The 25,681-nt window shown below is 57.4% G+C and overlaps 1 protein-coding gene across 30 annotated transcripts in view; it reads right to left on the bottom strand.

The window, feature by feature from the left end:
* Window positions 1-25,681, bottom strand: part of RBFOX3 (RNA binding fox-1 homolog 3) — a 414,255-nt gene that overhangs the window by 14,809 nt on the left and 373,765 nt on the right. For 27 of the 30 annotated variants that reach the window (XR_003996586.1, XM_030534068.1, XM_030534069.1 and 24 more), the window contains one exon: window positions 3,418-3,714. Coding sequence is in view for 29 of the 30 variants with exons in the window: in XM_030534068.1 (XP_030389928.1) it covers window positions 3,418-3,714 (297 nt within the window). In the remaining variant the exon portion in view is untranslated. The remainder of the gene's footprint in view (window positions 1-3,417; window positions 3,715-25,681) is intronic. The other 3 variants (XM_030534054.1, XM_030534056.1, XM_030534053.1) reach the window with 1 other exon arrangement.

Below are 25,681 nucleotides of genomic sequence, written 5' to 3'. Positions count from 1 at the left end.
CCCCACAACCATCAGCCCACTGCAGCACTCATGCTGGGAAGGGGACATGCCGCCAACGGCCACTGCCCCCGAGGGGCCCCATGCAGCATCACTAACCCCCTACCTGGCATTATGGTCTAAGCCAGGCTCTTCCTGCTGCAGTGTCTGATCCCCAGACAGGGCGTGCAAGGGAGAGCGGGTGAGCGAGCTCCTCCTGCTGTGGGGGTGGAGACATCTTGTGAAAAGTGCAGGGTGAAGCTGTGCCTGACTCCAGCGAGAAGAGCTGGCCTGTCACTGCAGAGCAGCCTGCCAGCGGGTCAGCACTGGCACTATGGCAAATGGACCCAGGGATCAAAGCCCTGACAGTACATGGCCCTCTCCCACAGCCCCCCTGGGCCCCATCTCCTTTTACACTTTGGTAGCACATGTCTAGCTTGTCACCAACACAGCTCCAATAGATTGAATTAAGGGAGGGTGTGCAAGTGTGTGCATGTGTATGTGTAAGAGAGTTATGTGAGAGGGTGAGTGTGCAAGTGTGAGAGCATGTCCAAGGTGAGTGGGGATGCGCGTGTATGTGCAGTGTGTGTGCAAGAGTGTGCACACATGCAGCATGGATATGTGTGCATGCATATGTGCAGAATGCAGATGAGTGTGTGTGCGCGTCATAAGTTTAAATGAGTGTGTGCAACGTGAGTGTGGACAAGTGTGTGCGTATGCAGTGTGTGTGTGGATGAGCATTTGCATATGTAGCATGCATGTGCAGTGTGCACATGGATGTGTGTGTGTGCATGCAGTGCACAGCGTGAGCACGGACGAGCGTGCCTATACAGTGAGTGTGGATGAGCGTGTGTGTGTGCAGTGTGAGCACGGATGAGCGTGCCTGTGCAGTGAGTGTGGATGAGCGTGCTGCGTGTGGACGAGTGTGCCTGTGGAGTGTGGACGAGCATTTGTGTGTGCAGTGAGAGCATGGATGAGTGTGCCTGTGCAGTGAGTGTGGACGAGCGTTCTGTGTGTGGACGAGTGTGCCTGTGGAGTGTGGACGAGCATTTGTGTGTGCAGTGAGAGCATGGATGAGTGTGCCTGTGCAGTGAGTGTGGATGAGCGTGTGTGTGTGCAGTGTGAGCACGGATGAGCGTGCCTGTGCAGTGAGTGTGGATGAGCGTGCTGCGTGTGGACGAGTGTGCCTGTGGAGTGTGGACGAGCATTTGTGTGTGCAGTGAGAGCATGGATGAGTGTGCCTGTGCAGTGAGTGTGGACGAGCGTTCTGTGTGTGGACGAGTGTGCCTGTGGAGTGTGGACGAGCATTTGTGTGTGCAGTGAGAGCATGGATGAGTGTGCCTGTACAGTGAATGTGGACGAGCATGTGTGTGTGCAACGTGAGCACGGACGAGCGTGCCTGTGCAGTGAGTGTGGATGAGGGTGTGTGTGTGCAGCGTGAGCATGGACGAGCATGCCTGTGCAGTGAGTGTGGACGAGCGTTCTGCGTGTGGACAAGTGTGCCTGTACAGTGAATGTGGACGAGCATGTGTGTGTGCAGCGTGAGCACGGATGAGCACGCCTGTGCAGTGAGTGTGGACGAGGGTGTGCGTGCGCCGCGTGCCTGGACGAGCGTGCCTGTGCAGTGAGTGTTGTCACGAAGTGTGGGGGAGTCTGGCCCTGCACCCTCTTCCTGGGACTCACAGTGACTCTCAGCCAGCCAGTAAAACAGAAGGTTTATTGGACAACAGGAATGCAGGTTACAGCAGAGCTTGTAGGCACAACCAGGACCCCTCCATCGAGTCCTTCTCGGAGTTCAGGGTGCTTGGATCCCAGCTTAGGATACCCTGAATTCCCACCACCCAGCCCCAAAATGAAACTGAACTAACTCCCCTAGAGCCGGTCCCTTCCTTTTGTCCAGCTTCCCGGGCAAAAGGTGCTGACACCCCTCCCCGCCTACCTGGCTCAGGTTACAGGCCTAGGTCCAGTCCCTCACCTAAAGTCCTCCCTGGCTCTCTCACCCCCACACAAACAGTCCCTATCTCAGCCCCCCATCACAGTGTGGACAAGGGTGTGCATGCACAGCGTGCATGGACGAACGTGCTTGTGCAGTGAGTGTGGATGAGCATGCTGCGTGTGGATGAGTGTGCCTGTGCAGTGAGTGTGGATGAGGGTGCGCGTGCGCAGCCTGCATGGACGAGCGTGCCTGTGCAGTGAGTGTGGATGAACGTGCTGCGTGTGGATGAGTTTGCCTGTGCAGTGAGTGTGGATGAGGGTGCGCGTGCGCAGCCTGCATGGACGAGTGTGCCTGTGCAGTGAGCGTGGATGAACGTGCTGCGTGTGGATGAGTGTGTCTGTGCAGTGTGTGTGGACGAGCATGCCGCGTGTGGAGCGTGTGGATGAGCATGTCTGTGCAGTGAGCGTGGATGAGCGTGTCATGTGTGGATGAGCGTGCCTGTGCAGTGTGTGTGGATGAGCGTGTGTGTGGACGAGCGTGCTTGTGCAGTGAGCGTGGATGAGCATGCCACGTGTGGACGAGCGTGCCTGTGCAGTGAGTGTGGACGAGCGTGTCGCGTGTGGAGCATGCAGATGAGCGTGCCTGCAGTGAGTGTGGACTAGCGTGCCACGTGTGGACGACCGTACCTGTGCACTGAGCGTGTACGAGGATGCTGCATATGGACGAGCGTGCTTGTGCAGTGAGTGTGGACGAGCGTGCCTGTGCAGTGCATGTGGATGAGCGTGCTGTGTGTGGACGAGCGTGCTTGTGCAGTGAGTGTGGACGAGTGTGCTGCGTGTGGAGGGAAGGCAGAGCTGTGCAAGGGAGCGGGCCCAGCTGTGCTCCGTGGGGCGCCGGGTGCGGGCTGGGAAGTGACAGCTCAGCAGTTTCCGCTGGGAGCTGCATTACAACCAGCTAATTGAAGCTATCTGATTGGAAAGTAGCCAAGCAGGTAGATTACAAGTGATTAGAAATGACAGGGGAGCCCGTAAACTGGGAGAGGAACTGGCAACCGCCAACTGCTGCTGCCCGTGCTGTGGGCACAGCAGCCACCAGGGGTGCTGGAGCTTCAGGCTCAGCCTATGGCTCTTCCTTTGTAGCCACATGTTGCTCAGCTCCGGGCAGGGGCCCAGGCTAAAGCTGGGAATGGGGGGGCAGGGGCTGCGTGACCCACCTGCCTCCTGGTGGGCAAGGCGGTTACTCCAGCCCGGGCCTCGCGCACCCCACCTTCCTGACAACTCTGCCATGCCCCTCAGTCCTGACCCACAGCCCCCTGCAGCCAGGCAGGTGACTCCAGGATTCCCAGGTCACTCTGCTTCATACACACGTTCTCAGAGCACTTGCTACCGTCTCCCTCTCTTCCCCAAGCCCTGCCCCCCCAAGAGAAACTGACTGCACTGCCCCAAGCTCCAGCCTGTGGCCAAAGGCCCCCGAGTCCCTTCGTGGCCCATCACTGCTCCTCTCACCTGAAAGGCCCTGCTGCCCACCTGGGGCTCCACGGGGGCTCTTACCGATACCGTCTGCGTCCCCGCTATGGACTGCGTGCTGCCGTCAGCGCCCGGATGCTCGGCGTGGCTCTGTGCTGGTGTGTAGAGGGTCATGGGGTGCTCCGGTACTGTGCTCTGCCCCGAGTAGTCCTGTGTGGGGTGGGGGTGCGGGGGTGCGTACTCTGCAGGGATTCCATTCTGGGGAGGCGGAGGATACTGGGCGGGGGGGTAGGGCTGAGCCATTGCTTCAGGAGGAGCCGTGGCGTCCTGATTACCCTGCAGAGAGAGAGAGAGAAAAAGGCTGCTGACTGTCCAGCCCCACTCAGGGCCTGAGAAGAGCCCAGAGCCGGTGCTGAGGCCATACTGTCCATGGGCCAAGGCAGGGCAGGGGGAGGGGACCCCACTGGAGACAGGGGTCCGCAAGGGCTTGTAACTCTATTGACAGGACCATAGGAAGGGCAGAGAGGGTCACAAGTGGGTGTTCACCTAGTCCAGTCCCTTGGGGTGAGCCCCCACAGACAAGTGGCTTGCTCATGGCCCTGGCTATAGAAATGTCTGAGTGGAAGAGCCATCCTGATCTCGGCTGGCAAAGGTGCAGATGGATGACTGCCACTATTGCCAGCGACACTCATGTCACCAGGGCCACTAGCAACTCCTAAGTGACTTGGCCCCAAAACTCATGGAGCCAGGAGACCAAGCAATAGCTGTTTTGAAAATACTTGCCCTATAACACAGACTTGAGCAGACGCCTACACCCACAAACTCATCCAAACGAATTATCTAAGTCCACAGATTCTTGCTGCTTTAGGAAGAATCTGAGAAGCGCGAAGCCTCCCCTTCATGTGACCGTGAGAACAGCCAGGGCACCGAACACAGCAGAACGGACTCAGAGGGAACTGGACATACCCAGCGCCACAGAAGAGTCCCTGAAATGGCTTGCGGACCTATTGCTGAAACTAGAGAGTGTTGCTCTGCACAGCCCTGGTCTGGACCTCACTGGCTCCATCAGCCCTCTGGCCCCTGCTTTCCTGAGCCAGCAGTGTGGTAGCACCGGGAACTGGCCTCAGACTCACCAGGGGCCACTGAATAGGGGGAGAGTGGTGACCCACAAGCTTTGGGGCAACTCTGAATCTGGTGAAGGTCAGCAGCCCCTGGCTCCTACTGAGCAGGGTTCCTCAGAGAAGTCAGTGTGCACATTCCAGAGAGAGAAACTAGGGCAGGCATCAACTTGGGAGCAAGGGAGAAAGCCCAGCCGCTGTGGCATCATCGCTCCAAAGAGGACTGCAGACCATCATTACCCATGATTAGCAACCACACTGCCCGGTGAGTCAGGCACCCGGGGGCGGGGGGGGGGGGGAAGGGTGGAGAAGAGGAGAGGAGAGCCAGTGTGATGGAGAGAGCAGGGAGGGGAGGAAGGGGAGAGATGTCAAAGGGCATCTTGGCACGCAAGGCAGATATCAAAGAACTGATTAGTCCCTTTGCTTTAACTTACCCAATTTACCCTCATTCCTGGGGCAGGCAGGGGGAATTCTCCGTCCTGTGGGGCCAAGCCCTAGCCTGACAGATGCAATGACTGACCACGAGGGGCTAGAGGCTGGAGGAAGGGGTGGGAGAAGGCCTGCTGAGAGTGGGAGGCAGGGGGCACCAGGCTGGCCCCAGGGAGAGGGAATGGAGGTGATAAGTGCCGGCCCTGGGGGTGTGCTTCCCTTGCTGCTCTTGGAGGGTGGGTGTGTCCGTCACTGGGGAATCCTCTACCTGGGGTGGAATCTTCCCAGTGCGGGGGGCTCTGCTGAAGCTCATCCCCTTAGCCGCCCTCCCTGCACCCAGGGCGTGCCTGGGGCCAGCTGGGGTCCTCCTGGGCAAGCTGCACTGGGGCAGGGCTCCATAGCTCTCCCTGCCTGGGCTAGTCCTGGGCCCTAGGATGGGGTGGGGGTCCTGTGGTGCCTGCCCAGCTGCAAATGTATTGGGAAGCATAAATAAATGCAGCAGCCACTGAGTCTGTACCCTGCCTGCGGGTCTGCTCTATTATCCAGATGAGGAGTTCAGTGCAGGGGCGGAGCAGGGGCCATAATGCAGGCGCTTGGGGGGGCAGGGGGGAGGCGTCGGGCTGGGGAGAAAGGAGCATACTCCTAGGGATCTTATCATCAGTTCCTGCTGGAGTGGAAAGAGCCCTTCGCAACAGGCGCTGCGCTGTGCTCCTCACTCAGGGCTGCCCAGGTGATGGTGCTCCCCAGACCCCATCCCATGCTCGGAGGCTGTAAGTTAACACACCTGCCTGTCCCGCCCTTCTGTCCCAGCTCCCAGCCATGGGACCCAGCAGGTTCCTTGTAGAGTGGGACCTGAGATGGGAAGGGGGGCTCTGGGCTCCAGGCCACTCTTAGTATTGATTCCTGGACAACAAAACTACTTGACCAGCTGTGCTAGTGCACCCAGAACCCAAGGCCCACCTTCGCCAAGGGCCTCTCCGCCATGGTCCAACACCCGCTCCCCTGCCCTCTGCACACACATTCCTCTGTCCCCCCATGTCAATAACCCCATGCTGACAACAAACGCGCCAAAGCCTTTAGCCAGCAAGCAGGACACAGCTTTAGCACCCCAGCCAGCAGTCTCTCTGCTGCTGGGTGCCTGGCTTGGACTGCGGACACAAGCTCCGTCATTGTGTGTGTGATCCATTTACGATGCAGACAAGATGTTGGGGAGGGGATTCATAGATTCCAGGACTGGAAGGGACCTCGAGAAGTCAGCGAGTCCAGTCCCCTGCCCTCCTGGCAGGACCAAATACTGTCTAGACCAGTGGGAGGCAGGTGGGTGGGCAGGGGAAACTTTAGCTGAGGCTTCCCCATTACTGGGACCTTGCACTGGCAACTGAATCATTAATGGAGGAAGTTGAGACCTATAACCCAGGGCATTGTAGGTAATGATATGCAAATCCAGTCTGACTAAAGATCTGCAAGTCATTCAGATGCTTAGGGCTTCTTCCTCCGCTGACTCAGCCACTCGCAGCTTCCTAGGGATGCAGCCAGACCCTTGCCAGAGTGGCCTGAGTTTCAGGCTGGCAGCACCGAGGCATCTTGGAACCTGCCAACAACAGCCCTAACATCAAGCTCCAGGCTACACTGTGACCCTCCGGTGCATCTTCAGAGGTGTCCTTGGCAAAGACTCTGCTCCCTGGCTGCTGAGAGCTGCTGGCACTCCCGTGCTGCATACACAGGGCACATGCCATGCTTGGGGAGAGATGGCTCTGTGAAGTGTAGACTATTACCTGTGGGCCTAGGACAAAGGGCCACCTCCGAACACTGGAAGATTCTGCTCAGGGAAGCAGGCTCCCGAAGCAGGAAGCAGAGCGGGGAGTGGAGTGAGGGACTGTAGAGCTTGCAGGCACTTTGCTCTAAGAATACCCTGCCATGGAGGGCTGGGACTAGCCTGCGGAGTCTTTCATCTTGGGATTAGGCAGCCAGTTACCACACTCAGCTGATGCCAGATCCTCCCACAAACCTGTCTCAGATGGGACCGACGCACATTTCGGATCTAGTTATATACCAAATACCAACTAGTGTGTCCGTCAAAAGAAGCAATGGCCATGCAGTTAGTTAGGACTGAAAATCCAGACCTTGCCCTCACTTGTGCCCCTGCACTGCTGGGCAGCAGGATGGCCAGTGAGTTAATTGCACTGCTGAATACCTTCCAACACAAAGAGCTAGCCAAGAGCCACATGGTTTTCAGGACAAAACCAAGAGAATCACAAAGTCCTTTGCCATTACCAGATTCAAGAGTAAATCAGATCGCACCAGAGTTTCCTCACCTTCCTCCTAAGTAACATGCAGAGAAAACTGCCACAGTTCAAGCCCAGGGCTTGTAGGTCATTGCTCCAGATGGAGCAGATGGAAATGGGATGCCCCTGACTGGGGCAGGGCTCTGTCTCACTGGGGAGTCTGTCTTCCCCTACCAGCTAGGAGCCTTGTATGCAGCGAGGAAGAGCTGTGAGCAGTGTCTGGAGGAATACCAACACTACCAAGTGCGCAGGGCTCTCAGGAGGGGCAATGGGGCCTCTGGCACAGCACAGTCCCATGGGCCCCAACAATGTGGCCCAGGCCAGGAGCACAGTGCACTGCCCGGGGAGCGAAGCAGACTCCAGAGCCTGCTCCCCGCTGGAGGTGCAGCAGATTCTGTGAGCTCGGAGAACACTGCCAGACATTCGAGACAGCTGGCAGGGGCCAGTGAAAAGAAAAAATAGTGTCTCGCTTCCTGAGCGGAGTGGGGCTCATGCTAACATAGTCTCCGTGACCCCGTCTGACAACGCCTGGGTCCCAACATGGGGGGACATGGGGCCTGTGTCATCATCTCAGGCCCAGCAGAACAAATCCAGCACCACTCTGCACTACGCCCCATCTACCAATAACTGGGCACATTACTACAACCAGCAGCTGGGGCACAACCCAGTGCTGGTAGCTGCTAAACCTGCCAATGAGGGGGTGTAGGCCTGGCCAGATTGCCAGGCAGGTGCCCTGAAGATACCAACCCGAGAAGCCTTCAGTCACCTTCCCCGCGGGACAAGCAACTCACACATCACAGCCTCCGCACACAGGAAGGGGAGCAGGCTCAGCAAACCCTACAGTCCTGCTGGCCCCTGACATGCCCTGGGCCCTTGAGGAAGAAGCCCAGGCAGCCGGCCCCTTCCTACCTTGTTTGTCAGGTCCTTGCAGTGGTTGGACCAGCCGGAGGCCCTGTGCCCTGAATCAGCAGCAGTTCTGTGGCCTCAGGGTGGTGGCAGGGCTTCACCAGCAACCTGCTTTCCTTTCCCCATCCCAGCATCACTTCCCAGCACCTGCTGGGCCAAGCCGTTGCTCAGGCTGCTCCTCACCACAGCTGCCATGAAAGGCCAGCTCAGCCCCACGATAGGGTCCAGGCTTGGCTCTCCAAGGGCTTTCCAGGTGGTACTTCCATGTTGGGCCAGACTCACTCAGCCCAGAGCATCTTGTTCAGCGGAGATAATGCAGCCAGCATAGCTCAGAGCAGGGTCTGGGCCCTGGCAGTGCCACACCCAGAGCCCCTGAGGTGAGGAACCTTCTGGTCCCTGAAGGGCACTGGAGAGCATGATGAATTCTCTGCCAGGGACATGGCAAGGGCAGGGCAAGCTGAGGGGCAGAGAGCGAGCTGGGATGCGTGGAGCAGGGGAAGCACAGGAGTGTGCAGAGCACAGATTGGGAAGCGGCCCCACCTCGGCAGGTCCCCAAGGCTGGCGTCCAGCCAGCCTGTCTCCTGACAGCCGCATTCATATTGGTTATTAATTAGGGCTGTCGCAGTGCTTGTCATCCCAAGTATTATTTCATTCAGGGCCCATTAGGTTCCCCTGTTTTGCTGCTTGCTGTCTCTGGTGCTGCAGCAGCGCTGATCTATGGTTCCTCTGCGATCCCTCCCACCATTCATCCCCAGGCACCTGACAGACAGAAGGATGGGGAGTCACACACCTGCTCAGTGAGCTCTGAACAGAGGAGGGGGCTCCCTCACTCAGGGATAGAAACACAGGGGCCTGCAGAAAGAGGGAGGCTGGGGGATCCCAGAGGGGAGAGACTTGCAGGAGGGTGGGAGGGGAGGGACTCATAAAGGGTGAGTGGGGGGTCCTGGGTAGGAGGAGCGGCCTCACAGGGGATGGGTGGAGGTCCTGGGTGGAAGGGGTGACCTCACAGGGGATGGGTGGGGAGGGGGTTTCAGGTGGGAGGGGAGGAACTCACAGGGGATGGGTGAGAGTCATGGGTGGGAGGGGCGACCTCACAGGGGATGGGTGGGGAGGGGGTTTCAGGTGGGAGGGGAGGAACTCACAGGGGATGGGTGAGGGTCATGGGTGGGAGGGGTGACCTCACGGGGGATAGGTGGGGGTCCTAGGTGGGAGGGGAGACCTCACAGGGGATGGGTGGGGAGGGGGCTTCAGGTGGGAGTGGAGGAACTCACAGGGGATGGGTGAGGGTGATGCGTGGGAGGGGAGACCCTCACAGGGGATGGGTGGGGAGGGGGTTTCAGGTGGGAGGGGAGGAACTCACAGGGGATGGGTGAGGGTCATGGGTGGGAGGGGTGACCTCACAGGGGATAGGTGGGGGTCCTAGGTGGGAGGGGAAACCTCACAGGGGATGGGTGGGGAGGGGGCTTCAGGTGGGAGGGGAGGAACTCACAGGGGATGGGTGAGGGTGATGCGTGGGAGGGGAGACCTCACAGGGGATGGGTGGGGAGGGGGCTTCAGGTGGGAGGGGAGGAACTAACAGGGGATGGGTGAGGGTCATGGGTAGGAGAAGTGGCCTCACAGGGGATGGGTGGGGGTCCTAGGTGGGAGGGGAGACCTCACAGGGGATGAGTGGGAGGGGGCTCCAGGTGGGAGGGGAGGAATTCACAGGGGATGGGTGGGGGCTTCAGGTGGGAGGGGGGGAACTCACAGGGGATGGATGAGGGTGATGCGTGGGAGGGGAGACCTCACAGGGGATGGGTGGGGAGGGGGCTTCAGGTGGGAGGGGAGGAACTCACAGGGGATGGGTGAGGGTCATGGGTAGGAGAAGTGGCCTCACAGGGGATGGGTGGGGGTCCTAGGTGGGAGGGGAGACCTCACAGGGGATTAGTGGGAGGGGGCTCCAGGTGGGAGGGGAGGAATTCACAGGGGATGGGTGGGGGCTTCAGGTGGGAGGGGGGGAACTCACAGGGGATGGGTGAGGGTCATGGGTGGGAGGGGCGACCTCACAGGGGATGGGTGGGGAGGGGGTTCCAGGTGGGAGGGGAGGAACTCACAGGGGAGGGGCGGTCCTGGGTGGGAGGGGAGACCTCACAGACGGTGGGGGAGGTCCTGGGTGGGAGAGGCGGCCTCACAGGGGATGGGGGAGGTCCCAGGACAGAAGTGAGACAAGTGACAGTTTAGCTAAGCGATGCCCATTCACATCACTGGGAACCTGGCCACTCCTCTGCTCCCCATCGGCTGCACTAAAAGTTTCCCTCCACACAAACTGCTTTGCACAGGCTGTGCTCCAGGAAAGGCCCCATCCCACAGGAAACCCAGAGCTTTCACCCGGCTTCATCCAGAACTCTGCAGTCCCTTCCTGCCCCCCAACACCCTCAGTGTCTCCTCCAGACCCCCCAAAGCACTACACAGATCACTTTCCTGAGCTGAGCACAGCACCCCTCTCTGCCCATGCTGCCAAGGGCACCCCGTATCTGCTTCCCCCAGGACACAGAGTTCGTCCACATGGCCCTAGCACGTCTCTCCTCTGCCCATGGCTGGCTCCAGATTTTTTGTCACCCCAAAGAAAAAAAAAAAAAGGCCGGAGTGCCGCCCCTTGAAAAGTGCTGCCCCAAGCACTGCCTCTGCCTGCTGCCTGTAAGACCCCAACAGGCTGCTTGTGGCCAGGGCATGGGGCTGGGAGCTCAAGCCATTAGCACTGGGTTAGTCAACGGTCCATATGCAACACCCTGGGTGTTAGAGCAGGGCTTGCCCTTCTCAGCTCCTGGCACACAGCAGTGATAGCAGTGCCCTGGTCTGTATGCTGCATATGAGCACTCTCTGTGCCAGCCCCTAGCACAGAGCAGGCAGCCCTAGCACCACAAACGCATTTTAAGATTAAAACACTTCTGGAAAACAAAGGGTTCACAAGCCCATTTTCACACCTGCCTGGAGCAGAGCTGAGGTCCTGACTTGCCAAGAGGGGCGAGATGGGGTGTCCGTATGTGTAGGGGTAGATAGAAATGGAGGAGGGCATGCATTCCAGGCACTGAGCCCACGGGATCTGGGCCAGGAAAAGAGCAAGAGAAGGTGGTAGGGTGGGGAGAGACAAGTGAGGGCAATAGGTAGGGTGAGCTGGGAGTTTAACAGGGAGGAAGTAGGGAGGGGCGTGACGGACAGTGAGCCAACTGTGACAGCCCAGGGGATGGGCCTGACTTCCGTACTGTATGGTTTGCAGAGAACCCGCTGTGCAATAAACCGACCACTCCTGCAAGGAGCTCCTTCACAGGCCAAAGAGACAGTGCTGTGGAGTGTGCATCCAAAGAAAGACACAAGGTGATCCAGGCGAGGAAAGAGGAAGGAAGCCAGAGAGAGCAGGAAAAGCACAAGGCACTCGAACAGCAGCAGGCCCATGTGTCAGGGGCTAATGTGAACAGAGCAGAACCCAGCTCTAGGGGGAAAGTCTGGGAGCTGGACACCCAGAGAGGCCTGAGATCTGGAGCTGGGGTGATAACACAGCTCCAGCCATCCCTGTCCTTCAGCTCCCAGCTCAGGGCTGCGCAGTGCTCTGAGCTCGACGTCACCTTTACGGGCTGAGCCTCAGGGCTTTGCTGAGCCATGAGACAGACAGACACACCAAGACTCAGCAGGAGGCTGTCCCCAGTATCACGGGGCGCTGCGCCTCTCTAATAAGCAGGTTGGACTGCACCCGGCACGTCCCTCTCCTGGTGTGAGCGCAGGGGATGCTCCCAGATGGCAGCTTGGATGGTGATTTTCTGCATTTTCATTAAAAGATATTCTGATTATTAATGGCCCATGGCCCTCATTTAATAAATGAGACAGGAGATTAAACACATCACCTGAGACAGAGCTCAGAGACCTAGCTAGAACTGAGAGCCAACAGCTATCAATTCATCTTACCACTCAGCCAAGAGAGGGCTCCCAGAGGGGCTTGGGGTCATGCCCAGGGCAGCAGGGCGATAGAGCCCTGGAGTGCTGGGCAGGTCTGGGCAACATTTGGCTGTCAAGAGGATGCCCAGGGGCATGCCCAACAGCGCACAAGCTCTCATGCACACTGGTTGTGCCATAGTGGGCGTTCACCCCCACACAGTGGGCTTCTCACTCATCTTCAAACACAATTTTTGGGAGACACTGCCGGGGCTCGAGCCCTGCCCTCCAAGTGAGCAGCCATGTTTGGAAAGGCTGGCTGGGTCGGCTGGAGCAGAGTCATGCAGAGGTTGAGATCTCCTCACAAGGGGACAAGAAGCCCCTGAAGGACACAGCCCGTTGGGCCTTGCTCAGCTCTGCCTCCCCTGTATCCTTGCTTGACATCACGGAGTACCAGGGCTGGGACAGGAGAGCCATGTGGCACAAGAACCCCTCCTGAGGTGCAACCTGGTGGTTAGGAAGCCAGCAGAGCCAGCAGCACCTCCTGGGCACTGCTATGGCTGGCGGGTGAGACAGCATCCAGCCCAGGGGCAGCCCCCAGCACCACAGAGGGGAATAGGTCCCTCGTCCTTCTCCCACACCTCCTGGCAGATGGGCGATCCTTCAAGGCCCTTCTGCACCAGGCCGGTGGCCAGGCTATCTCCCAGCTATCTCCCAGCACCACAGAGCATTCGCCTTAGAATCAGGGTTCTCAAACTGGGGGTCGGGACCTCTCAGGGATTGCGAGGTTATTACATGGGGGCTCACGAGTGTCAACCTCCACCCCCAATCCCGCTTTGCCTCCAGCAGTTATAATGGTGTTAAATATAAAAAAGTGTTTTTAATTTATAAGGGGGGTGGTCGCACTGAGGCTCGCTATGTAAAAGGGGTCACCAGTACAAAAGTTTGAGAGCCACTGCCTTAGAACAACAGGGCCCTGGGCTGGGGACACGAGGCCAGCTGGGAACAGGGGCCCAGTTCCAAGGAGCAGGCCAATGAGAGGGTGGGGCAGCTTGGGTGAACCATCGCAGGCACCGAGGGCAGCGCAGAGGGAAGCTGGGGCAGGGGGAAAGTTCCAACCACAGTGCTGCTTACTTCCCAGCCCTTCAGGCTCAGGACAAGTCTCTGCACTCCCCACTCCCATTCTCTCCCCACTACCTGAACAAACACAACATGCCCTCCACTCCCATGTCTGGCCTGGGCAGTTTCTCCCCACCCACTGTGGGCTCCCTTCCCCCATCGAGTCCGTGAGCCCGCTACTATGGGCAGAGGAGTGCCAGCTATGAGAACTGGGTGTGTGGGGAGGGGAGGAAGGTGAGAACCCCAGAGGCTGGCTAGGAACACAGGTAATGGGTTGAGAGGCTGCCATGCACGACCCACGCGGGGGCAGGAGGATGCCCCTCATGGGTAGGGCTTTTATCCATAGTTCTCTTGGCAGCACGCTGGGTCCCAAGCTCTGGGAAACACTCTGCCCTGCGTTGGAGAGGAATAGTATGGGGGTTGGTGAAAGGTCTGTGATGCCCCATAATGGTGTGGGCACTCCCACACACAGGCAAGCCCTGTTGTAACCCAGCCTGGCTGGCAGGTACGTGGAACAACAGGAAAAATAGAGATCAGACTTGTTCCCGCGGACCCCTAAGACCACGCTCCACTTAGATTCAAGAACAGACACAGCCGCTGGACCCAGGAGAATTGAGAGGAAGCAGCTTCTCCCTAGCACAGCCCCCTGCACTCATCCCCTGCCGGGCCTCCACTTCCCCCAGAGCACGGTGCTGCACCGGGGAGCCCTGTGGAGCTGTATTGCCGTGGAGCTCACAGTCCTACCGCCACCTATTACCCTTTGTCTTCCCTACATTACATCTGGAGCTGCATGCGGCCCCTGCCCAGACTGCTGCGCGGCAAGGCGGTCTCCCTGCCCCCGCTCACTGCAAGGTGAGAAGTGGATCTAATCTTTAGCTGATTAAATGTCCCTCATTAACGAGTTTCTTTAATTAATGAAGTTCTTGTGTTTGCTCCACTTGCTTTATCCCTGCTACAGTCTGCCTCCTCAGCACAATCCAGGGCCATTGCCTTTCCAGGAATTTAGCGCGTGGGGCCGGTTCCTGCTGATGGCGCACTTTGCTGATGATTCCTGACAGCGTGGGGCTGACGATTCCATTTTAAACCTTTTCTCGTTTTTCAAAAATCACCCTCCACAAGTGGAGAAAGGGCCTGTGCCATTAGCTCCATGGCAATGCCAACAGGAACAAGGGGGCAGGCCTGGGCACTTTCGGCGGCTGCTCAGGGCTCATCCCCAGGGATGCAGTTTTGGGTCCTTTGAATGGTGCCTGCCAGGCATGTCACCACTTGGTACTAGGCAGCTCTGCAGATGCTGCTGGGTGTGACGAACTGGGAAAGTTCTTAATGTTTTCTCTGAGTACTGTGTTGGTGCCTCAGTGTCCCCATGTCAGTTCTTAAGTCTCTGGCAGAGCCAAGGGCCAGTGCACCTAAATGCCTGACCCTCTGTCTCCTAGCAACTGATGGCCTGGGCCCCTCCCCTGCAAAGGTGCCAGCTGAAGGTGTTGGAGACAAAGGGATCAGGTGACCTCCTGGCCCCGGAAAGGAGCTGAGCAGAGAGGAGGGGCTGGGAGGGGTTGTGAGTCTGAAGCTGGCTGGGGTCGAGGGTGGAGGGCAGACCTGGGGGTCTGGCTCACTGGCCCCAGAATGGACCCAGCCGAGGGGTCCGGTTCGCTGTATCTACAAGCTCTGTTTTAGACCCTGTTCCTGTCATCGAATAAACCTCTGGTTTACTGGCTGGCTGAGAGTCACGTCTGACTGCAAAGTGGGGGTGCAGGACCCGGTGGCTTCCCCAGGACCCCGCTGGGGTGGATTCGCTGTGGGAAGCACACGGAGGGGCAGAGGATGCTGAATGCTCCAAGGAGAGACCCAGGAGGTGAAGCTGTGTGAGCTTCTTGCCCTGAACAAGTCTGCTCCAAAGGAGAGGAGGCTCCCCAAAGTCCTGACTGGCTTGGTGGGGAGCAGTTCCAGAGCATCGCCCGGTGACTCCGTGACAACTGGTGGCAGCGGCGGGACGTACTGCACCCCATGAATGGCGCTGCTTGCAGTAAGTGACTGGGGAGCAGTAAAACAAAGGAGGGATAATGAGGACCAGGCGTGCTGAAGGCTCAGAGAGGGACAGTTTCAGGGGGCAGTTAACCTCTGGGAGCGTGTGACCAGCGAGAAGGACTGTTGGAGTAACAGGGTCCCCCTGAGGACTGCAGTGAGCAGTCTCAGGGGCGGAGGAGCTTGCCGCTCGACCCTGGGAGAGAGAAGGATTTTGCAGTAGCAGGGTTCCCCGGGGGATTGCAGGAGCAGTCCCAGGGGCGGAGGAGTCTGCAGCTCGACCCTGGCAAAGAGGTGGTGATCACGAGAAGGGCTGGCACACCCGAGGTTCTTCCTGGAAACCATGGGGGAGCCAAGAGCACACAGGCCTGTGAGTCCAGAGCCACTTGGGAACGATGAAGTGATGGCCTATCACCATCTCCTTGAGAAGGACATTGTGTTCCTGTGCACAAAGAGAGGGTTACGCATGGGGAAATTCACCAAGGCACAGTTAATCGTGCAGTTGGAGGAGAAGCACCGCTCTGAGGAGCAGATTCCTGGCCCAGATGGGGCTACAAGAGGATCTGAGAGCAGCTGGAGCATCAGCCAGGCATCCCCGGGAGTCTGGTCCCCAATCAGACGAGGGTCTTCACGATTGGGTTCCCCATCAGGAGATTGGAGACGGATGGGATGGGAGCAGAGCCCGAGAGAGCGAGAGGACCATGAGAGAAAGGAAGAGCCCGAGGAAAAGCTGCAGAAGAAGCAGCAGCAGCGTGGACTGGTGATGGTGGAGCAGAGAGACATAGGGGGCTGCCCAGGGGTCAGTGGGGAAACACGCCTGCGGGGGCGAGACCCTGGGACAGAGAGAACTGTGGTGGTGCAGCCCCAGATGCTGAGGGACTGTGGGACCTGGGTGAAGTTCCCTGGGGTGAGGCCCCTCGGCCTGCCTATGGCCCAGATCCCTGTGCAGACCCAGGAGGGTTCGGGCTGGCTGGTAGTTGGGGTTCTCCAGGATATCGGCTGGGAGGCCCTGTTGGGGGGTGACTGTCTCCCCATGGGACAGGATCCAGGCCCTGCTCCTGTAACGGCCGAGGGTTTGAATTCAAATCCAGGGAACCAATTGGCTAGGATGGAAATGGTCAGTGAAAATGCAAATGACCTGGCTGGCAGGGGGGAGGGGCTGCTGGGCTCAGGATACCTGCCTACCTGTAACCAGCCCCCTGGGGCTGAGTGGGAGGGAGAGATGCTCCCTGCCCCCCTGCACACCGGAGAGGGGGCTCACGCTGGCTCTGATGCTGTGACCAGAGCAGAGAGCTCGCTGCCTGCCCCCACTGGGACAGCAAGGGCAGTGCTGAGCACGGGGGGAGCTGAGATCCTAGCTGAGTGGGGAAACACCCTGGCAGGGCAGGTCAGCTGCCAAACAGGTTTGCCTGGTCCAGACGTGCTGCTGGGAAGTGATTACACAGCAGGGAGGGAGCTGCCAGGGACAGGGCTCAGGGGGGCTGTGACCCCAGGTCCAGCCAGCGAGAGGGAGCAGGTCCCACTCCCTGCCCTAGCCGCTGAATCCCAGACTGAGCTGCAGAGGGATCCCTCCTTGGAGAAGCTGAAGGAACTTGCTGGCCACAGCGCTGCAAACCCCCTTGGGGAAGGCTGCAGGGACAGAGTCCTGCAGGAGAAGGGATTCCTGTACCGGGAATGGGCTCCCCAAGGGGAAGTAGAACTGGGGGAAATCGGGAGGCAGCTGGTGGTGCTCCAGGAATGCACAGGGCTCTTCCCATTTGAGCTGCTGGATGGGAGGAGAGTGAGGGGACCCCTGGACCTGAAGAGGGAGGATTGGATGGAGAAGGGGGAAGACCCCCGGGGGGATCTCTTCCCTAAGGTGGGAGCCAATCTCCCCATCAGGTGTTCCCCATTCAGAGTCATTGGGAAAGCAATCCAGATCCTGGAGAGAGAGATCAGGAACATCCTGGCTTTAGATGGGATCCAGCCGTTTTACAGCCCATGGGCCTCACCCATGGGGCTGATCCCCAAGGGAGACAGGAAGGTCTGGTTTTATGGGGGCTATCAGAATCTTAAAGCCATCCCAGTGTCCGATTCTGACCCCAAGCCTAGGCCTGGGGAGATTCTAGACAAGCTGAGAGGGATGGAGAACTTGGCCCTGGCAGACACTGATAACATGTGCATCTTTAGCCAGACCTGGGAGGAACAGGTGTCCCAGGTGAAGAGGGGGCTGGGCTGCCTCAAGAAGGTGGGACTGACGGTAAAAGCTAAAAAATGCAAGGGGGGACGGCAGAGGTGTTGTGTCTGGGCCACAAAGTGGGAAGTGGCTGCCCAAGCCCAGAACTGGCAAAGGTCAAGATGGGGGCTCTTAACCGAGGGAGCCCAAATCACAGACCAGAGTGCTGGGAAAAGACCCAATCCCAGCTTGAAGCCCAGGGATACTGGGGTGGCAAAGGGTGTGGGCTGCATAAACCTTCCCACATGCGGCCTGCAAGTGCCATCAAGCACACCCGACCTAAGGGAGGGCGTAAGACTGGACTGTCCTGGTGTAACTCACACCAAGGGATGGGAGAGATGCTGGGGCATCCATGGGAACCTTGGTGGGTTCGAACTTCCCCAGGTCACTGGCTGGAGTGACCTCGCTCAGTTCGGTCTCGAAGGGGGGAGAGATGTGACGAACTGGGAAAGTTCTTAATGTTTTCTCTGAGTACTGTGTTGGTGCCTCAGTGTCCCCATGTCAGTTCTTAAGTCTCTGGCAGAGCCAAGGGCCAGTGCACCTAAATGCCTGACCCTCTGTCTCCTAGCAACTGATGGCCTGGGCCCCTCCCCTGCAAAGGTGCCAGCTGAAGGTGTTGGAGACAAAGGGATCAGGTGACCTCCTGGCCCCGGAAAGGAGCTGAGCAGAGAGGAGGGGCTGGGAGGGGTTGTGAGTCTGAAGCTGGCTGGGGTCGAGGGTGGAGGGCAGACCTGGGGGTCTGGCTCACTGGCCCCAGAATGGACCCAGCCGAGGGGTCCGGTTCGCTGTATCTACAAGCTCTGTTTTAGACCCTGTTCCTGTCATCGAATAAACCTCTGGTTTACTGGCTGGCTGAGAGTCACGTCTGACTGCAAAGTGGGGGTGCAGGACCCGGTGGCTTCCCCAGGACCCCGCTGGGGTGGATTCGCTGTGGGAAGCACACGGAGGGGCAGAGGATGCTGAATGCTCCAAGGAGAGACCCAGGAGGTGAAGCTGTGTGAGCTTCTTGCCCTGAACAAGTCTGCTCCAAGGGAGAGGAGGTTCCCCAAAGTCCTGACTGGCTTGGTGGGGTGCAGTTCCAGAGCATCGCCCGGTGACTCCGTGACACTGGGGCCTGAAGGGATAAGCAGCCCAATGGAGCTCTGAATTAGCCCATCGCAGCCCTGGTCCCCAGCTGCTGCAGCTCTCTGACCCAGAGACTGTGCTGTGCTCCCCAGAGACAGGCCCATTTCCAGCTCCGCAGCTAATGAACGGCATCGCACCTTGGGCTCGACCAGTGAAAAGCCAACATTGGGCAGTGTGCAAGTGCCCCTCTCCTTTCTGCTATGCTGTCTTAGGGGTGAGGCTCTGCGGCTCCCGGGGGCAGGGCACTGCTCCATACATGAGCAGCTTCTTGGAAACCCACTCCCTTCTGAGTTCCTACGCAGAGCTTGATCCTTCCTGGCCCAGACAGGGTTAAAGTGGGAGCAGTGAGGGGGGCACAGCTAGTGGCAGGGGCAGCTAGCTCCCCACTGCTTTTCCTGGCTTGGTCAGTGAGACAAACTGGGAATGTTCTTAATGTTTGCTCTGAATACTGTGCTGGTGCCTCAGTGTCCCCATGGCAGTTCTTATGTATCTGGCAGAGCAAAGGGCCAGTGCACCTAAATGCCTGACACTCTGTCTCCTAGCAACTGATGGCCTGGGTCCCTCCCCTGCAAAGGTGCCAGCTGAAGGTGTTGGAGACAAAGGGATCAGGTGACCTCCTGGCCCGGGAAAGGAGCTGAGGAGAGAGGAGGGGCTGAGGGAGGGGTTGTTAGTCTGGAGCTGGCTGGGGTCGAGGAGTGAAGTGCAGACGTGGGGGGTCTGGTTCACTGCCCTCCAGAATGGACCCGGCCGAGGGGTCCAGTTCGCTGTATCTACAAGCTCTGGGTTAGACCCCGTTCCTGTCATCGAATAAACCTCTGTTTTACTGGCTGGCTGAGAGTCATGTCTGACTGCAAAGTGGGGGTGCAGAACCTGGTGGCTTCCCCAGGACCCCGCTGGGGTGGACTCGCTGTGGGAAGCACATGGAGGGGCAGAGGATCCTGAATGCTCCAAGGAGAGACCCAGGAGGTGAAGCCGTGTGAGCTTCTTGCCCTGAACAAGTCTGCTCCAAGGGAGAGGAGGCTCCCCAGAGTCCTGCCTGGCTTGGTGGGGGGCAGTTCCGGAGCATCGCCCGGGGACTCCGTGACAGTCAGCAGTGTCCTGCCCCTGCGAAAGCTCCTTCTGCAGGTCAGCAGCAGTAAGAGGGCACCGTTGCCCTGGGATTGGTTGCTGAGTGCCACTCCCTGCCTGGCTCTCTAACATGCTCACGTGACTTTTCGAGGGCAGGACAGGTGGTCCCCTTTTGATGCCTGTGGCTGTGCCTGGCCCAGCCTGGGAGCTCTGCTGGATTACAAAGCTGCTCATCAGAATGCTCCATTCACTGGCCACCTGCCTCTAACCTCAAAGGACAGGCAGCAAGCAAAGCACAGGCCTAAAGCTTCCTCCCTGCCTTTGCCAATATCCCAGTCTCAGGCGGCTCCTTGCATTGCCTGGCCTGCCCTATGCTATGCAGGGAAATGCTGAACCTCCTCCGGAGACTTAGGGCCAGTGCCAGGGCCGGGAGCGCAGCCCAGCACACCCCTACATGCCCTCAGAGCCAGCGCTGGTGAATGCTGCGGGCTCCATGCACACAGGGGTTCACAAGCTGAATCCATAGGCCTCCTGGCTGCCCAAGGCCCTGGATGGCACTCAGCTCAGGAGCCCAATAGCCCAGGAGTTCACTGTGTGTGGAGGGGAGAGGGGGGTGCCAGGCACAGCACTCCCCTTCCCCACTACTGAAAGCTCTGCCCATGAGACCCACCTCAGAGGGGACATGGCCTATCCCATGCCAAGGCAGACAGCATGAGCCTGGCTGTGTCCCAGTGACGAACAGCCTGCCAAATTAATACCTGCTGGGAGAGGTTGAGCAGGCAAACTCCGCAGCGTCCCAGCATTTGGAATCAGACCTCTGCCAGGTCTATCCACTGCTCTAACCTGTCCCATTTCCCTCAGTGTGACCAGAAATGCCAACACTCCCTGTACAGCCTGCTGGGCAAGGCTGGGACTGCCCTGGCTATGGGGATTGGGGACCCAGCAGCCTGCATTCCCTCCCATCCCTAGAGTGCCTCCTTCTGAGCTATGCCCCGTGCTGTTTCCTTTCAGGCTCAGGAGCAGAGATGAGACAGGAGGTTTGGAGAAGTCTATTCTGATCGTTAGGAGCATGGTGGATAAAATCTGATTAAACAAAAACTTTGATTTTTTAATTAAAATTAAATACAATTTTATTTTTTAAAAATAAATCTATTTAAAATTACATTTGAAATTGACAACCTATGTTGAGTCCTAAACTTATTATAATCTAGTAAAATGTAAATTGTATACAAAGTAGTATTATGCAGTCCATGTTTGCTGCTGACGTTTTAAAGAAAGTCAGATGCTGAACTGGTGGAAGCCACTGGCTAAGAACCTGGAACCTGAGTTTGCTAAAGGGCTAACCCACGTTTTAACAGCAGTAGCCGCTTCTGCAGGTGCTGAGGGAATATTTTCTTCATTTCAGTTTATTTAACTAGATCAGTACAATGAGTAGTTCATTCAAAGTTAAGAAACCAGTTGGGAGCTGAAAGAGCAGGGAGGCTTGTGTTCCTCATCCAAGCTGTGAATGAAAACTAGGTGTGAGAAAAGACGGTTACTCACCTTTGTAACTGCTGTTCTTCGAGATGTGTTGCTCATACCCATTCCAGTTAGGTGTGCGTGCGCTGCGTGCACGTTCATCGGAGATTTTTACCCTAGCAACACTCGGTGGGTCGGCTGGGCGCCCCCTGGAGTGGCACCGCTATGGCGCCCAATATATACCCCAGCTGACCCGACCGCTCCTCAGTTCCTTCTTGCCGGCTACTCCGATAGTGGGGAAGGAGGGCGGGTGTGGAATGGATATGAGCAACACATCTCGAAGAACAACAGTTACAAAGGTGAGTAATCGTCTTTTCTTCTTCGAGTGCTTGCTCATATCCATTCCAGTTAGGTGATTCTCAAGCCTTACCTAGGCGGTGGGGTCGGAGTGAGATGTGGCAGAATGCAAAACCGCTGAGCCAAACGCTGCATCATCTCGACTGTTGAACCAGAGCATAATGAGAGGCAAAAGTGTGGACCAAGGACCAGGTAGCTGCACGACATATCTCCTGGATGGGTACATGAGCCAGGAAGGTGGCAGATGAAGCCTGAGCCCTGGTAGAACGTGCTGTGAGGTGGCTCGAGGGAACATGAGCCAAGTCACAACAAGTATGGATGCACGCCATCACCCAAGATGAGATCCTTTGTGAGGAGACAGACAGGCTCTTCATTCGGTCTGCCACAGCGACAAAGAGTTGGGGCGATTTATGAAAGGGTTTTGTCCACTCAATATAAAATGCGAGCACCCTACGGACATCTAGGGAGTGCAACTGTTGTTCCCGTCGTGATGAGTGGGGCTTCGGGAAGAAGAGCGGAAGGGAGATATCCTGGTTGACATGAAAGGCGGATACCACTTTAGGGAGGAACGCCGGGTGTGGTCGCAACTGCACCTTGTCCTTGTGAAACACAGTATACAGTGGATCCACCGTGAGAGCCCGAAGCTCAGAAACTCGTCTGCCTGATGTAATGGCTACGAGGAAAGCTGTCTTCCAGGACAGGTATAGTAGCGAGCAGGTTGCTAACGGCTCGAACGGGGCAGACATGAGTCTGGTTAGAACCAGGTTGAGGTCCCAGGCTGGGGCGGGGCGTCGTACTTGGGGGTATAGGCGCTCCAAGCCCTTGAGGAACCTAGAAACCATAGCGTGAGAGAACACGGAGCGGCCACTCTCCCCTGGGTGGAAGGTTGCCAAGTGTGCCCTCAACGATGATACCGCTAGGCTCTGCTGTTTGAGAGACCAGAGGTAGTCCAAGATGGTGGGGATCGAGACCTCGGTGGGAGTGACATTCTGCGTTTCGCACCAGCAGGAGAAACACTTCTACTTGGCCAGATATGTTGACCGAGTGGAAGGCTTCCTGCTACCCAGGAGTACTTGTTGTACTGAGGCAGAGCAACGTAACTCTGACCGGCTTAACCACGCAGCAGCCATGCCGGAGGTGAAGAGACTGCAGGTCTGGGTGGTGAAGTCTGCCATGGTTCTGAGTTATGAGGTCTGGGTGAAGAGGCAGGGTAATTAGGTTGTCTATAGAGAGGTCGAGCAACATGGTGTACAAGTGTTGCCTGGGCCATGCTGGAGCGATCATGATCAAGCGAGCTCCATCCCTGCAGAGCTTTAGCAGGACCCTGTGAACCAGCGGGAACAGTGGGAAGGCGTAAAGCAGTTGGCTTGTCCACGGCATCAGGAAAGCGTCCGAGATCGAGCCCTGGAAGAGGCCTTGGAAGGAGCAGAACATCTGGCATTTCCTGTTCTTGCAGGAAGGGAAGAGGTCTATGCGGGAAATCCCCACTTCTGGAAAACAGAATAAATAACGTTCGGACGAATCGACCACTCGTGAGACAGGAAGGATCTGCTGAGTTGATCCGCCAGAGTGTTCCGAACCCCTGGGAGAACGGATGCTACCAGGTCTAACGAGTGGGCTATACAAAAGACAAAGAGTTGGATGGCCTCCTGACAAAGGGGGGAGGACCATGCCCCTCCCTGCTTGTTTATGTAATACATGGCTGTTGTGTTGTCTGTGAACACTGAGATACAATGGCCTTGTAAGCGCTGTTGAAATGCCTGGCACGCAAGGCAGACTGCTGTCAGCTCTCGAACATCGATGTGCAAGGCCAGCTCCTGAGATGACCAAAGGCCTTGAGTGAGAAGATGTCCGAGGTGAGCACCCCAGCCGAGATATGACGCGTCCGTTGTCAGGGACATAGAAGGCTGGGGCGGATGGAACGGCATTCCTGCACACACCATGGAAGGTGTCAGCCACCAGTCGAGGGAGCCTAGGATGCTGGGGGAATGGTGACTATCATGTCTATGGCGTCTCTGCCCGGTGGTATACCGAGTTGAGCCAAGATTGGAGAGGACGGAGGCGTAGCCTGGCCTGTTTGGTTACGAACGTGCAGGCAGCCATGTGACCCAAGAGACCGAGACAAGTGCGAGCCGAAGTCGTTGGAAAGTTCTGTAGGCTTTGGATAATTGTTACCATCGCCTGAAACCGAGTCGGTGGCAAGCAGGCTCTGGCGAGACTGGAGTCCAGGATGGCCCCAATGAAGTCTATCCTCTGTGCGGGAACCAGAGTGGATTTCTCTGTATTGATCATCAGGCCTAGATGTGTGAATAGGTCCTTGACGATGCCTACATGATGGGTGACTTGTGTCTCGGAGGTCCCTTGGATGAGCCAATCGTCCAGATACAGAAGGACGTGTATCCGGCGGCGGCGGAGGGAGGCGGCGACTACAGCCATGCACTTTGTGAATACTCTTGGTGCTGTAGTGAGGCCAAACAGTAGGACCGTAAACTGGAAATGCTGACGGTTGGCTACAAACTGGAGATACTGCCTGTGTGGAGGATAAATAGTGATGTGAAAATACACGTCCTTCATGTTGAGGGCGGCATACCAGTCTCTGGGATCCAAGGATGGGATGATGGTCGCCAGGGATACCATGCAGAACTTCAACTTTATCATGAATTTGTTGAGTTCTCTCAGGTCTAGGATAGGTCTGAGACCTCCCTTCGCCTTGGGGATTAGGAAATAGCGGGAGTAGAACCCCTTCCTCCTTTCGTCTTCTGGTACTTACTTTATGGCTCCCATGGTAAGGAGCATCCGCACCTCTTATACAAGGAATTGCTTGTGAGAGCGGTCCCTGAAGAGGGACGGGTGGTGGTGGAAGGGGGGGGGAAATAAACTGGAGGTGGTACCCAAGTTCCACCGTGCGTAGGACCCAACGATCTGAAGTTAGCTGGGACCACGCAGGGAGGAAAAAGGAGAGGCGGTTGGAAAAAGGAGGGAAAGGATCCTGGAAAGGAACTGGTACGTCGTCCTCAGGTGCACCTTCAAAAGTCTGGCTTTGGCCCCGTAGGTGGTTTGGAGGGACCCTGATTCTGGCCCCCTTGGGGTCCAGACCGCTGTCTATGATTGCCTCGGCCGCGCCCTCTGCTGAAGTCCTCGTCTTGGTCTAGGCGGGGAATAAGGGCGGTGAGGCTGGGGACGGAAGGACCTGTGCTGAGTTACCGGGGTGTGCATCCCGAGGGAGCGCATGATGACCCTGTTGTCCTTAAGGCTCTGTAGCCTGGGGTCAGTCTTTTCAGAGAATAGGCCTTGACCGTCAAAGGGCAGGTCTTCTATGGTGGTTTGTAACTCAGGTGGAAGGCCTGACACCTGAAGCCATGATATCCGCCTCATGGCGACACCTGAAGCCAGGGTCCTGGCTGCAGAGTCAGCTGCGTCCAGGGAGGCCTGGAGAGAAGTTCTCGCCACCTTCTTCCCTTCTTCCAAAAGGGCAGCAAACTCTGGGCGGGAGTCTTGGGGAATTAACTCCTTGAATTTCTCAACCGCTGTCCAGGTGTTATAATTGTACCGGCTGAGCAGGGCTTGCTGGCTTGCCATCCTGAGTTGGAGGCCCCAGTAGAGTATATCTTGCGGCCCAATAAGTCCATGCGCCTAGCCTCCTTTGATTTTGGAGCAGGAGCTTGCTAGCCATGGCGTTCCCTTTCACTGACTGATTGCACGACAAGGGAGCAGGGTGCACGTACAGGTACTCATACCCCTTAGAGAGTACCATGTACTTCCGCTCATCTCCCCTGGCCATGGGCGTAATAGAGGCTGGAGATTGCCAGATGGCATCGGCGTTTGCTTGTATCGTACGGATAAACGGCAAGCCCACTCTTGTGGGGGTGCCAGCTGACAGGATATCCACCACCGGGTCCTCTATCTCTGGGACCTCCTCCACCTGAAGATTCATATTCAGGGCCAACTGTCTCAGGAGGTCCTGATGTGCCCGCAGGTCAATTGGAGGAGGGCCCGAGGAGGATGTCCCTGCCACTGCCTCATCTGGAGAGGAGGAAGAGGAAAGGCCAGGGACAAGAGGGTCCTGCGTGGGCTCCTGTTCTTGAGTAACATCAAGTATATATCCAGCGCCATAGCGGCGCCACTCCAGGTGGCGCCCAGCTGACCCACCGAGTGTTGCTAGGGTAAAAATCTTCCGACGAACGTGCACACGGTGTGCACACCTAATTGGAATCGATATGAGCAAGCACTCAAAGAAGATGAGCTTTACTATTTCTAAAATCTTTAATGACATGGTGACTGGGAACAGTCAGTTC

The sequence above is a fragment of the Gopherus evgoodei genome, chromosome 15 (genome assembly GCF_007399415.2).
Source record: "Gopherus evgoodei ecotype Sinaloan lineage chromosome 15, rGopEvg1_v1.p, whole genome shotgun sequence".
NCBI classification, from domain to species: Eukaryota; Metazoa; Chordata; order Testudines; family Testudinidae; genus Gopherus; species Gopherus evgoodei.
This window is presented reverse-complemented; position numbering and strand designations above follow the sequence as displayed.